Source organism: Populus euphratica, unplaced genomic scaffold (assembly GCF_000495115.2).
Source record: "Populus euphratica unplaced genomic scaffold, PopEup_1.0 scaffold32.1, whole genome shotgun sequence".
NCBI classification, from domain to species: domain Eukaryota; kingdom Viridiplantae; phylum Streptophyta; class Magnoliopsida; order Malpighiales; family Salicaceae; genus Populus; species Populus euphratica.
The window spans coordinates 850,537-864,603 of record NW_011499861.1 but is presented as its reverse complement, the minus strand read 5'-3'; the positions used below and the strand labels follow the sequence as shown (position 1 = coordinate 864,603).

At 31.3% G+C, this 14,067-nt stretch overlaps 2 protein-coding genes and 1 long non-coding RNA gene across 3 annotated transcripts in view; 2 read left to right on the top strand and 1 right to left on the bottom strand.

Moving 5' to 3' along the window:
* The first annotated feature begins 3,572 nt into the window (after positions 1-3,572).
* LOC105124775 (uncharacterized) lies at positions 3,573-7,821 on the top strand. Its single transcript, XM_011024897.1, has 5 exons — positions 3,573-4,556; positions 4,874-5,422; positions 5,602-5,661; positions 5,776-6,192; positions 6,498-7,821. The coding sequence occupies exons 1-5, from the start codon at positions 3,876-3,878 to the stop codon at positions 6,912-6,914; spliced, it is 2,124 nt and encodes a 707-aa protein (XP_011023199.1). The 5' UTR covers positions 3,573-3,875; the 3' UTR covers positions 6,915-7,821.
* LOC105124776 (uncharacterized) lies at positions 7,448-8,738 on the bottom strand. The gene is made up of 2 exons (XR_842115.1): positions 8,040-8,738; positions 7,448-7,813 (listed from the first exon to the last, which is right to left on the bottom strand). It is a non-coding gene; the product is annotated as an uncharacterized LOC105124776 (long non-coding RNA).
* A 4,627-nt stretch (positions 8,739-13,365) lies between these two features.
* The window catches only part of LOC105124774 (uncharacterized), an 8,931-nt gene continuing 8,229 nt past the window's right edge, over positions 13,366-14,067 (top strand). The window contains 1 exon segment of the mRNA XM_011024896.1: positions 13,366-14,063. The gene's annotated coding sequence lies outside the window, so the exon portion shown is untranslated.

Sequence of the window (14,067 nt, the reverse complement as noted above, 5' to 3'; positions counted from 1 at the left end):
TTAACTCAGCACTCAACAGCCTCATTTTGTTAAGACAACAATGTCCCTCGCCTTGGAATTTTCCTCCGCCAGCTTCTCTTCTGAAAAAGACCCCTTCCCCCATGGCTACCATGCAAAAAATGTGAAGTATTACGCTATGCTTCGCATTTTGTATCGATTGCATGCTATGTTGAAATAAATGTTAATATTTTATTGCTATTCTTCGAGTTTAGTATAATGATTTATTTTTTAATTATTTTAGATCAATGGAAGATTTATTGATTGGAGATTAATTACTTTAAATCTCATTTTCTTTTAATTCTTAGAGTACTGATAATTACATATTTCTTTCTTGACATAATTAAATTGAAGAGCATATATATACAAATACCATGAAAGATTTTCATTTATTTTATTTAAGATGAGTCAAATAATTATATTAATTAAATGAGAGTATTTAGATGATTAACGGGAAAATGTAAGCACTCATTTATTTTTGAATGAATGAGACATAATTTCATTTTTACGAACATCATTAGCAATTTAAACTAATATCTTACTCGTAAATCGTAACGAAGGCAATTCATCACCGAACAATAACAGTACTTTGTAAGGCAATAATATTAAGGCATTAATATTAAAAATAATATAAATTATATTTTAAAAATTTATTTAATAATTTAAATTATTAAGTTGAGATAGTTTTTGAATACGATATCAAAACTTTAATGATCAAGCGATTACGAGTTCAAATCTTATTATTTTTATTTATTTGATAAAAATTAAACACAAGATAATGTAGATCTGTACAAGTTTCAAGCTTAAAGGGTTTTCATTTGAGGAAGTGTGTTAGAGAATAATATAAATTATTTTTTAAAACCTCACCTAATAACTTAAATTTTTGGGTTGAGATGGTTTTTGAATAAAAAAAAATAAAAAGAGCGAACGGGAAAATGTAAGCACTCATTTATTTTTTAATGGATGAGACATAATTTCATTTTTTTGAACATCACTAGCAATTTAATGCTTTGGAAGTGTGTTTTTGTTTAATATTAGCACATCAAAATAATATAAAAATATCAAAAAATATTAATTTAAAATAAAAAAAAATCAATTTTTTTAAACTTTAAAAATATAAAAATAAACAGACCTCTGATACAAAAACAGCTCCATGAACTCGAGAAAAATATTCTCTTTCAAGGGATTCTTTGACCGATTCCACCTCCAATCTTACATAAATAAATATATACATGCACGAACATTCCCATCGATCTGTAGCAAAAACAGAATCCATTTCGAGAGAGAGTAGAGAACGATTCAAACAAACATTTTTTGTATACATATTCCGAAAACAAGTGAACAAATAGAGGCTTACCTGTGTTTCAGAGCATCTCTTGTCTTGTCCAAATTCAATCACACACTCCATGAATGTTTTTGTGCCACCTTCTCTGAAAATTGAGTTAGTGCATTTCTTGTCGCAACACAAGCACGTAGCCTCCCTCACACTTTCACTCTCTCCCTCGCCCCCTCTGTAAATCTGGATTGCCATTTGCGCTTCGATCCTTCTCTGGAGATATATTGTCTCCCATTTTGGTAGGAAGCATGCATGGCCGCATCGGTGCACAGCAAGAAGATGATTTAAGGTGATGTATATTTTCCAAAATATTCATTAGTTAATTTCTTCTCTTCTGTATGTTTTGACATTTTAATTTTCATTCTATGTGTCAATCAAGCACATGAATTTTAATTTTAATTTTAATTTTAATTTTTATTACTTTAATCAAGCACTTTATTTTATCTTTTTAATGTGGAAAATTCCCCTCTGAAATAATATTGTTTTTAATAAAGAAAAGTATTTTAAATTAAAATGAACACTTTTAAAAAATTAAAATGAATTATATGAAGATATAAACTCTTTACGTGAATAAGTTGTCTATATAAAAACTAAAAACTATTTTTTAATTAAAAACCATCAGTTTGAAAAGACGGAAAAAAGAAGAAGACGAAGGCATTACACCATCTTGTTTTCTGATAAGATTTCTGTACAATTTGTCTCTCTCTTTTCCCATGAGCATCTTCTCGAGGTTGATCAAAGGACATGCCAACCATTTCTAGCCAGAGTACTGGTGATATCATAATATTGACATCAGAGTTTTGAATTAATAAGATTATTTTAGCTGTTCGTTTTTATCCATGAGATATTCGAAAGGACGCAAGAACTGAAATAATCAAGGAGAGACATAATCGAGGTGACAATAAATAACTATATAAAAAAATTAGTTTAATTACAGTTTTAATAACAATCTTATCAAGTAATTAATATAGTTACAGTTTTAGCACTATACAATATTAATCGGAATGGAAGCATTGATTCTTTTATTTCTTCCTTCCAGTGGGATGATCTTAAAATTTTTATATAATGGTAATTTTATTGAAAGAGTCTTCCCGAAGTTATTTTCCGAAAGGTTTCAATCCTCAGACAAAGGATCCATAAGTGGAATCCACTCGAAAACATCATTAAACACAATCCTATCTTGGAACACTTCCGACGAGAGATTTCAAGAAATTGGGATGCACATGTTGTAATCTCATAGTTATCGAGGATCCAAGCTTCCTTGTCTAACATCTTCGAACTGGGGCATCCTAGCATTTTCACTCGGGTGATGAACCATATTTTTGTGCTGAAGATACTCTTAAGAACGTAGCTTGTGAGATGTAATAAATAGCATTTAACTCTGTAGATTAATGTAGACTGTAGCAGGTAGCAGAGGACGGACATTTCCAAGCATGGGAGATGCCGAAATTGAAACGCAGACCGAGTTTGGGCACCCATCGAGAGATCAACAACATCAAGCTTGATTGCAGGTGCAAGACAAATTTGTTGTTACAGTTTTTCAATTTTTTGATGTCCTGCTACCTTATTCCTCACGCGAGACAGTTTTTAGGCAGGATCAATACTTGATACATAAACGAATAACTCGCCGATTTTTTTTATTTTTTTTCCCTTCTGATGATACATAAACGAATAACTCGCCGATTTTTTTTTTTTCCCTTCTGATATAAATATAAGGACCATGTCCTTGGCAAATCCTTATTTTATAAGTTTTTCTTTTACTTCAAGATCATTTTCCAGGTTTTATAAAATCAGAAAATCCTAAATTTAGAATTGCATGTTGTTATTCTTCTAAATTCTGTTTTTGTATGCATTTAATATTTTGTCCGGATACAAGTTGGAAAAGGTTATATTACAAAATTGAATCTTAATAATTGAATTCCAAATAGAATTCAATCTTTAAAAATATTACAAAAGTAAATTAAAGGCCAACCCCTCTGACTTACAATTCCAAATAGGAGAAAATTTAATATTAAAAATGTTTTTTTTCTAAAATATTCATCTAGCTTTTTTGAAGACATTTGAAAAAATAAGATGAAAATAATGAGTGACATAAAAAACCAAAATGAATTGAATTTTATCTTTTTTAAATATGTGAATTCAATTTATTTATAAATTGAATTTAAATCAAATACTATAATTAAATTAGTATATTTAATTATAATACAAAAGTGGTTCAAATAACTTGTTGGAGTATTTAGGTAATTGAATAGTTAATTTTAGCGGTCCAGGAATTTGTGGCGTCTTAATGTTCTCGTTGTTAACAATGTGCATTTGTTCTACCTAACCTATTTGTAAAGTCCATCGCCACCAATTGAATTTTTTTCAGGAAATCCGCCAAACCTCAAGATAGCCAGAGAGGCGGAGACAGAGAAGAAGAGAGGGAAGGAGGGAGATTTTACTAACAGAGGTTGGTTTTCGGGATGTCTCAGGTAGCAAGAAGAGACCCTTCTCAACTTGAATTTTAAAGAGTTAGCAAGGCAGCGACTGCTATATTCAAGTCATGGCTATTCCCTCCTCTCCAGCGACTACAGCACCAAAGGATGTGTTCAAAGAACACAATGGTCTTTTCCGTTCAAACTCTGACAAGGACTTCCGCAACCGAACCACCATGCAGAGATCCTACTCAGACAACAACCTCTGTTATTCCATTAACCGCGTACGCGCTGCATCAACACATCCAAAGCTAAAGAGCAGCCGATCAGTTGGGATTCTCCCATTTCAAATTGCTAGCTCCATTATCCCAACATCACTTCGGTCATTTCTGTTTGACCCAGAGACAAGCAAGGACATGATTATTGCGAAGGATGGAAATGATATATTGTCAGAGAAGGGTGGGAATATAGCGGATAGTTCAGACGAGGGCAGTGCTAACAATGAACTAGGAGAGGTAAAGAAAGCAAATTGGGTGGAGCGGATTTACGAGATCGGAAGTCATAGGAGGAGGAGACAACAGAAAGAGGATATATATGGAAAAGAGTCATCTGATGCAAACAAAAATGGTGATAGCAATTGTGAGGGTGGTTGCACGGTAGACTACAACTCAGAAGAGGAAGGAGGAGAAACAAAATATGATCGGGAAACGTTTTCAAGATTTTTGGTTCCCGTTGCATGGTCTGATATCAAGCTATTCTCAAAGCTGGCTTTCTTGTGCAACATGGCTTATGTTATACCAGAGATTAAGGTACACACACTGTGTTCTTCAATACAATTATGTAGGCCATCCTTCTAAGATCTGGATAAGTTCAGATCTTCTAAACTCCACTGCTTGCGTTAACTCTATGGTACTATCGAGCAATTGGTTAAGAAATTTGGTTTTGGATTTCAAAAAATAACAATGAAAATCAAAATTTTAGCTCAAGAAAATAATCGCTCATTCATTACGTGATTCAAAGCATAGAAATCACTAATCTACTTCGTTCATAATCCCCAGACATGTAATGCCAGCCTAAAGCAAGTATCTATGCTTCTAACACAAGCAATTCATCCATTGATATGCAGGCCATGGATTTGAGGAGATATCATGGCCTACACTTTGTAACATCTTCTTTAGAGAAGAAAGCGGAGGCTGCTGCCATGAAAGAGAAGCTCGATCAGGACTCTGCTCACGTCTCGGCAGCTGCTTCTGTAGTTGCCAAATCCAACCCACAGAACACGGAGGAACCTAAGCAGAAGCACCCAATACGGTCATCTGTTGCTTATGGGATTGCTGCCTCAGCAGCATCTTATGTCCAATCACGTGCACAAGGCCTTCTTTCTCATGGGGCTCAACCTCGGCAGGAAGGTGAGTGTATTGATTCAAGCAGTACTGGAAACCAACCATTTGAGGACAGAGACCGACCAGTTGAAGATGGTGAGAAATCTCAACGAGTATATAAAAAATCAGAGGTGGCTGCTTACGTTGCAGCTTCAACTATGACAGCAGTGGTTGCAGCTGGGGAGAAGGAAAAACAGGAGGCAGCAAGGGACCTTCAGTCACTTCACTCGGCACCTTGTGAATGGTTTGTTTGTGATGACATAAGCACGTACACACGCTACTTTGTGATCCAGGTAAATAATTCCTTCGTCATTCATTTCATTTTGTATGTTATGTAACATATTCCTAGGCTCTAGAAACAAATAAAAAGAAATCGCTTCACAGTTTTCAGATTAAACATGATATTCTATTTCTGAAAGGAAGACCTGAAATTGATAGACTTTGAACTTGTTTTCATGTTTCAAAATTGCAGGGATCTGACTCCCTTGCATCTTGGCAGGCAAACCTCCTATTTGAACCAGCTAAGTTTGAGGTAAGTATTGACTGCAAACTCTCGCAACTCGAAAAGAGTCCTTTTGAGGAAAAGATAGACCATATTCTAACAGTACAAAGACCTGTACCATTGATTAAATACTGTGTTTGACAGGGTACAGATGTGCTTGTCCACAGAGGAATTTATGAAGCAGCAAAGGGAATTTATGACCAGTTCGTGCCAGAAATTATGGAACACTTGAACAAATATGGAAAGCGTGCTAAGCTTCAATTTACTGGCCATTCTCTAGGGGGTAGCCTCTCTCTTTTAGTTCACTTGATGCTACTAACCAGAAAGAGTGTCAAGCCCTCCACTCTTAGGCCAGTGGTCACTTTTGGCTCACCATTTGTATTCTGTGGAGGCCAAAAAATCCTAAATCATTTGGGTTTGGATGACAACCATGTACATTGTGTAGTGATGCATAGAGATATTGTCCCAAGAGCTTTCTCCTGCAACTACCCCAACCATGTGGCACTAGTCCTCATGCGATTAAGTGGCTCCTTCCAGTCACACCCTTGTCTAATTAAGAATGTAAGTATATTTTTGATCAATTCCAACTTTCAATTCCCAAACCATCTATACATTATTTGCTCAGACTTGCATTGTCTAACTAAAGAGTTTTGACTATCTATTTCATGACATCCCTCAAATTCAACCTCCATCCAAAGGCTCATTCCAAATGTATCATGTACCTAATTTCTTTTTAAAGTTCATAGATGCCTACATTTGTTCTATAAAACTCAAAACCAATCTCAAGTTTCGATCCATAAAAAGGTAAAAAATACAAAGGAAGTTCGTCATATTTCTCATTCACTTTCTCTGATGTTTTTATGCAGAAATTTTTGTACTCTCCACTTGGGAAATTATTCATACTCCAACCTGATGAGAAGTCATCTCCTCCACACCCTTTACTGCCTCCAGGCAGTGCACTGTATGCTTTCAACAAAACCCAATATGGGTTCTCTGCAAGTGCCATAAAGGCATTCCTGAATTGTCCCCACCCACTGGAAACTCTTAGTGATCCTAAAGCCTACGGCTCAGAAGGTACAATTTTAAGAGATCATGACTCAAGCAACTACCTAAAAGCAGTGAACAAGGTTATAAGGCAAAACTTAAAGATGGTTCGTAAAGTACAAGAGCAGAGGAATCAATTGTGGCCATTGCTGGCCTCACCATCTCCACATTCATGGAACCATGGAAACACTCTGGAAAAGAGTGTGCTAGGGACCAAGAAAGTCATGACTGGTGTCTGAAGCCCTTTGCGGGGTTCTCCCCTGGTTAGATATGCACAAGACACTGACAAGAGAATTTTCTGTTTCTCCTTTCATCTGTTTGTACATACAGTCAATACGCAAAAGCCAATAAACTCTCGTATCTGTATTTATCATTCGTCCTCATTGAATAACGCCTTGGTGAAATCCAATATTTCTTGTAGCAAAGATACTGCAATATTCTATGCATTCGTTCGTTTTTCTGTTCTTCACAATATTGACTTACCAGGCTACGCTCACAGCTATTAATTATTTCAGATTTATACTCTAAGCTGCACTGCTGCATCAAGGGTTACAAAACTAATGACCAACAACTAAATAATCACAATCAAAGAAAATTAAATTTGTTAAAAAAAGTCACTGAACAAATTTTAGTGCACTCGATGTAATCCAAGATCTAAATTTAGTAAATAGAACAACTCCAATGTCCTCAGTATCACTACTACAAAGTATAAAGTGCAATGCAACTCCTGACTAGCAATTTAAAACTACAAAAGTTTGAAATTCTTGACCAATACACTTAAAAGAAGCCCCTATTTTATTAATTACAAGCATACTCTCTAATGAATCGGATTGTTTTCTAAAAAGATAGCTCAGACAGATACATAGAGTTTTGAGGAACTACTGAAAAATAGATTTCATGAAAAAATTGCACACTGCAAATGCCATTTGCATATGCTAAATGTAAACATTAACGCAACCGATAGCAGGTAAAGTAGAAAAAAGCAAACAAAGAAATGAGCTTTGACAAAGAAAAATGCATACCTGCTTCGCTCTGTTGAGGTTCGGGTTCAGTGTAATCTTCCATATAAAAGACTAAAGATCACAGCTTTCACCAGTCCAATACATCCAATAGCTACAATTCACTGTGCTTTGAGAATCTGAAAATCAATGACGAAACTTTAGGAAATCAACAAGAGAACATTCACCAAGCACATTCTACACTGCAATTCTATCCAAATCTGAGGCAAATAACTTCACAAGACCGCGTGTAAAGCACCGATTGACTAACTAAGAACCTTGATTACAAGCTCTCTTGCAACCAAACCCTTAAAAGCAACACCGAAAGAACCGAGCGAGATAATATAGTAACCACCAATAACTTACCCAGATGCAGAAAGAACACCGTCGTCAAATTCTAGAAAGTTCTAGATTCGTCCGGGGATTTCTCTGATTGAGGAACTTTTTCGAAATCCGTTTCGGCTTTTCAGGGGGTAACGCAGGAACGCCGAGAGGGCGGGCATGGGCGTTGTCCTGCCGTGCTGCCGCTTTCAATCTTTGCCTTGTAATTATAATCCGTTACTGATGTCATATGATCCGTGTGATCAGATGACATTTGGTATGGTATTCGAATATTTACCTACTCACATTAGCTAAGAGCATTCACACCCTTCTCTGTATTACGACTCTCCTTTGCTATCATAGCTAGTAAGTGTAGGTTTTTCCCATAGCATCCATGCTCTGTAAAAACTATCTACCCTCGCTTTGCGAATAGTTCTTGTTATATATATGCTAGCATTGTAGCACTCCTCAATTTTGTGATGAGAAAAAAGGCGTGGAGGGAAAAGAAGATGAGGTCGTCGCATGAAAAGGAAAAGGCTGGGTTGTCTCTTGATCCGGAGCTAAAGAATCCACTGGAATTGAGCCTTGATCATCTCCTTAATAGATGGTTCTGGTGATGGAAAATCCAATCTTTAGTGAAGATTTACGAAAAATAATTCTCACTAGGATTTGCGACACTGTTGCCCAAGAAAGGTATAATCTTTGTTATCTCTAAATTATGTATCTTTCTTGTTTTCTGACATGGGTTTTGTTTTTTTCTTTTTATGAAAATTGTATTTAGGTCTATAATATGTGCGCGCGCGCGCGCCTTTAGTTCTCCGGAGAATTTATGGTCAAGATATTAGAAAATTTCCCGACCGGTAGCATTGGATATAGAAATGTGTTTAGTAGCTGTAATAATTGTTTTTTTTAGTATTTTTTATTTTTAAATATATTAAAATAATATTTTTTATTTTTAAAAAAATATTTTTAATTTAAAAATATTTAAAAAATATATTAATTTAAAAAAATTCAAATTTTTTTAAAAACATTTCTGAAATACAATGCAGATAGGAAGTCAACATGTTTTGTCATTTCGTTTTTGAAATCTACTTCTAAAATGTATTCCTGTATCCAAAAGCTGAAGACATCAATAAATAAAAATAAAATGAAATTATAGATAAAAATTTTAAGTTTACAAGTTTTATTTTCTTAAAATAACTAGTTTTCCAAAGTTTATAATGTACTAAATAAACCAAATATCCTATATTAATTAAAAAATAAAATAAAAATCTAAAATTATAAAGAAAAGAAGGAGCATAAAATATAAAACTAACAAGAAAAATCACAAAAATTATCAAAACCAAAGCTTCATTATAAGATTTCTAAAATCTAAAGGTACGATGGTTGAAGTAGTGATTTCATACCTATTCTAAGAAAAATACCCTTCTAAAACTTTTATAAAAATTTAAATTTAATTCAACAATCAGATCAAAAGTTATAATTCAAGTTATAATTCTTTTGGGTTGTTATTCTGGTCTAGTATAATTATACTGGTCTAGTATAATTATACTTCTTTTTGAATCTAAACATGTTTTACTGACTATAAATATATATGTTAAGTCATTTATATAATTTATGATATATTTTTATTTAACTATGACAAATTTATTTAAAATTATCTATTATTGCAAGCATAACTAAGTATAATATTAATTATAGAAGTTATCTAGTTAAATGTTTCATGTGATCTAGTTTTTCTAACTAGTCTATGAGCTCAAACAAACTTGGAAAGGGACAATCTTTGCTAGGTTTTATCCATTAATGTATATGCTACTCTATAATTTTAAAGATTTTGTTTTTGTTACAACAAAATAGAAATTCTATTGTTTTAATTGCTTTTCATTAAGGCTTTTTTTTTTCTTGCTTTGTTAAATTTTTAAGAAAAATAATGGAGGTTGGTTTTAGCACGGAATGTTTGTTAGTATTTGTAGAAGATTGCTTCTCCAGCACAAGAAACCCCACAACCAATCAAACCTATTAACTAGCTGGTATTGTACCAACTATGTTTTTAATTTTTTATTTTTTTTCACATGTTTACTTTATTCTTATTTTGAGTTTGAGTTTATTTTTTTTAATTATAAATATTCGGGTTCATTTATATATATTTTAATTAATTTTTTAAAATTTTAAAGTTAATAATTATATGAACTTTTAATAATTCTAAAGTTTGACACATTTAAATTAGTAATTAATAGGAAGTAGAAGATCTTCCTTGAAGAAACTTGTGATCCCATGAAAAGGGATTGTTGGTGACCGAAGCAGGAACCCATTAACTAGCTGGTATTGCACCAACCAAACCTTTAATTTTTTTTTTCACATGTTTACTTTATTCTTGTTTTGAGCCTGAGTTTATTTTTTTAAAATTATAAGTATTCTGATCAATTTATATATTTTTTAATTAATTTTTTAAAATTTTAAAGTTAATAATTATATGAACTTTTAATAATTCTAAAGTTTGACACATTTAAATTAGTAATTAATAGGAAGTAGATTCAAGAGATGATTAGATAAATTAAACCTCTTAAAATTAAATCTAATATTTTTTAATTACTTAGGTAGTTGTTCTCAACATGCGGTAATAAATTAAATTGCTAAGTTGATGCATTTAAAAAAAATTGTCCATTGCAATTTTAACTATATAAACGGTATAATTTGCATCCAACCCAAATTCTTGTATAAATTGGATTTTTTCTATCAAAAATTTACACTTTTATGTATATTTGTTGAACTTCAATTTCTTTATCGATCACAGTTACTAAAAGTTTTTCAATGGAATCTCAAGAAAGTGGTGGCAAATTCACCAGCCTTGTGTATGAAGGGTCAACCTTAATACATAATTTTCACAAGAAAGTTATAATCTACCCGCTTAATACTCCAATTAATTTATTGTAGCATCTCAAGATCTATGTTAAAATCCACTTATGGCTGAAAAAACAAAGCAATCAAGTAAACTTAAGGATGGATAAAATTGTTCTTATAAAGACATAAATCAACACCAGTATGGATCCAATATATGAAAATAAATAAATAAAATAAGTTGTATTGGAATAGAATTCACAACAACTATATCTCAATGTACATCAAGTTCTCTTATATATTTTTGGTTGACCATTCAATAGTGGTGAATAAGTTTTGTTCATATTATACCCAAATCAAAAATAAAAAAATAAAGTAGCTTCATGTATAAATACGATGTATTTTTTATATAAAACTTATATATTTAAATTCATTTAATTTATTATTTTTTTAAGTAATGGATTTCGATGTACTTTAATATTAGGTCAATGAAGTACAGATTGCATATCAAAAAATTCAAAATTAACCATCTTATTTCAACATTTATGGAAGAAATTGAAGAGCCAACATAAATTAATAATTGTAAATTAACTCGTAAAACTTATTCTATTCTCCTCTTACTCAAATTTCTATCAACTTATAAAAAGATGATGTTATACTTGATGATGAAGACTATATGAAAAGACCAAGACTATATGAAGAGACCGATAAGTAAAGAGAAGGCAAAAAAACAAGCTAAAAAAGATTTTTTTTTTTTAAAGCAGGAGTTCTCATATTGAATTGATCTTAGAAAATTACAAAGAACATAAAAATAAAAATGAAATGTAAGAAGATATAATTTTTTTGAAAAAATTATTTGCTTTAAAGGAAAAAAAATTAAATGCAAAACATAAAAAGGCAAAGATAAAATGAGATATAATTGTTATTATGTAAAAAGAATGAAATAACAACACGAAGATGAGAGAATAATATTAATAGATACAATAATATTAATTGAATATCATGAGATGCATTAGATGGAGATATTGGTTAAATGATATAATAGTAGTATTAACTAGTATGCATTATTTAAATTCTCATTATTTTTTTAAGTGTATGCATTTTATTTTATTATTTGTAATTTCTACTATAATAATAAAAAAAATTGACGTGTTATTAAAATTAGTAAATTATTAGCATATTTTGAAAGTTGTAAACAACATGAAATAACCTACACTTGAATATTAACCTCATATATAATTGAATAATAAAAAATTATAAGATATTCATAATTATGAGATAGTAAAGCCAAAAATATATTTAATTACAGAGACAGAGATATAAAAATAAATTTGTTTCTAAAATAATTTTAGAATAAATCTTTGTATTTTCAAAATATAAAGTACAAAGAAGATATGTCTTTAAAAATTATATTTTTTATTTCTAAAATATCACTGTAAAAAATTTTCAATTTCAAAATGGTTCAATTAAGACATATAACGATAAAAATAATAATTATTATAGTTTTAAAACTCAATCTAAAAATTAATTCTAGGCAAAACTTGGGTCATGAGTCGGGTTGACCAAAGTCATCATAAAGAATAAAAGGGCTATTATTATAGTTTTAAAGTCCGATTCGAGAATTAAGTCATGGTAAAGCCAAGGTTAATATAAGAAAAAAAATAATTATTAATATAGTTTTAAAACTCGATTCGGAATAAGGTTTAGGTCACATGCTAACAGGGTCAACATAAAAATAAAAAAAGTTATTATCATAATTTTAAAACTTGATTTAAAAATTAAGCCAGTTTAACCCGAGTAAATGTAAAGATAAAAATTGTTATTATCATAATTTTAAAATGCGATTCCAAAGTTAACCTTACACAAGATTCAGGTTACAAGTAGAGAATGTCAACTCGACTAGCCCGATTTTTTTTTTAAAAATAATCAAAGTAACCTTGTTTTGACTATTTTTTTCAAAAAATATCAACGAATTTTTAACCCGTATTTTATCTCGAGATTACTTATATTTTTTATCAAGTTAGATCTAGTCAATCAGTTTTTTATTTTTTTAAAAATCAGTTTAGATCCAAGCTAACAAAATTTTATAACTAAAATTATTATAATATTATTAATCCCAACATTTAATATGAACTAAAGTAATACATACACACATTTATTTTTTTAAAATATTTAAGTTTCACAATAATTTATATTACAAATAAAATTTATTTTTTATATTTTATTAATTCATTATTTTCATGATAGAAAAACAATCAATTTATCTCATATATGAGTACAAAATATAATTTTATTCTTATCTTCTTTTCTGTTTTGTCTTTACCTTCTTTATTTCTTTCATCCTCAAGCTACTTTATTTCTTTTGTCCTCAAGCTACTTAAATGCACAAGGCATTCGGCCCTATAATATAAAATCACGATGATTTATTTATTATTAATAATCTTATAATTTATTGATTTTGATACTGTTTTTTCCCCCTTTTTTCTGTCTCCTTCCCAGATGCTCTATCCTCAACTCTTTCAGTATTTAATCAAAGAATAATAATAATAAATAAAAAAGAGCCTCTCAGAGGCCCAAACTCCCTCAAGTGTAATTTTCTCCGCCCCCGCAATTTCCATTTCCTCTAAGAAAACACCCCCGCTCCCTCTGTCTCTCTCTGCAAACCCGAGAATAATAGGAAAGGAGAAAAAACTAATCACTGTATTGAAATTGATCCATGCCTCAATCCTTTATTCAGAAATAAATTCAACGCACCTAATATTGCTTATTGCATTTGCCATGTGGTCCTTTTTAATCCTGCAATATTTCTTTATTTGATTTGCCGACACTTCAATCATTATAATTTTTTTTTTTATCAGGATTCAGATTTTCTCTTTTTTTTTTGTTTTTTTTTTTTTTGTATTTGGGCTCGTAATTTCCAGCGTTTCCTTTGATTTAGTTTAATTTATTATTCTGTTTTATTCAGGAGAATCCTTTCAATCATGCAATGTCACGTAAGTGCCCAACTTAACTGAAATTGATTTGTGTTTTTTTTACCCAATATTGGTGGAAATTTCAGCACCTGCTCTTTTTTTTCCATTTTTGGAAACAGGTTATCCTGAAAACCTATTTCTGAATACTGTGCCTGTTTTTTTTGTGGTTGTTTATGGTTTCAAGTGTTTAAAATTTGTTATTTTCTGGAAGAAAGTTGGTTTGTTGGTTGTGGAATAAGGAGGGGGGGGGGGGGGGGGGGGGG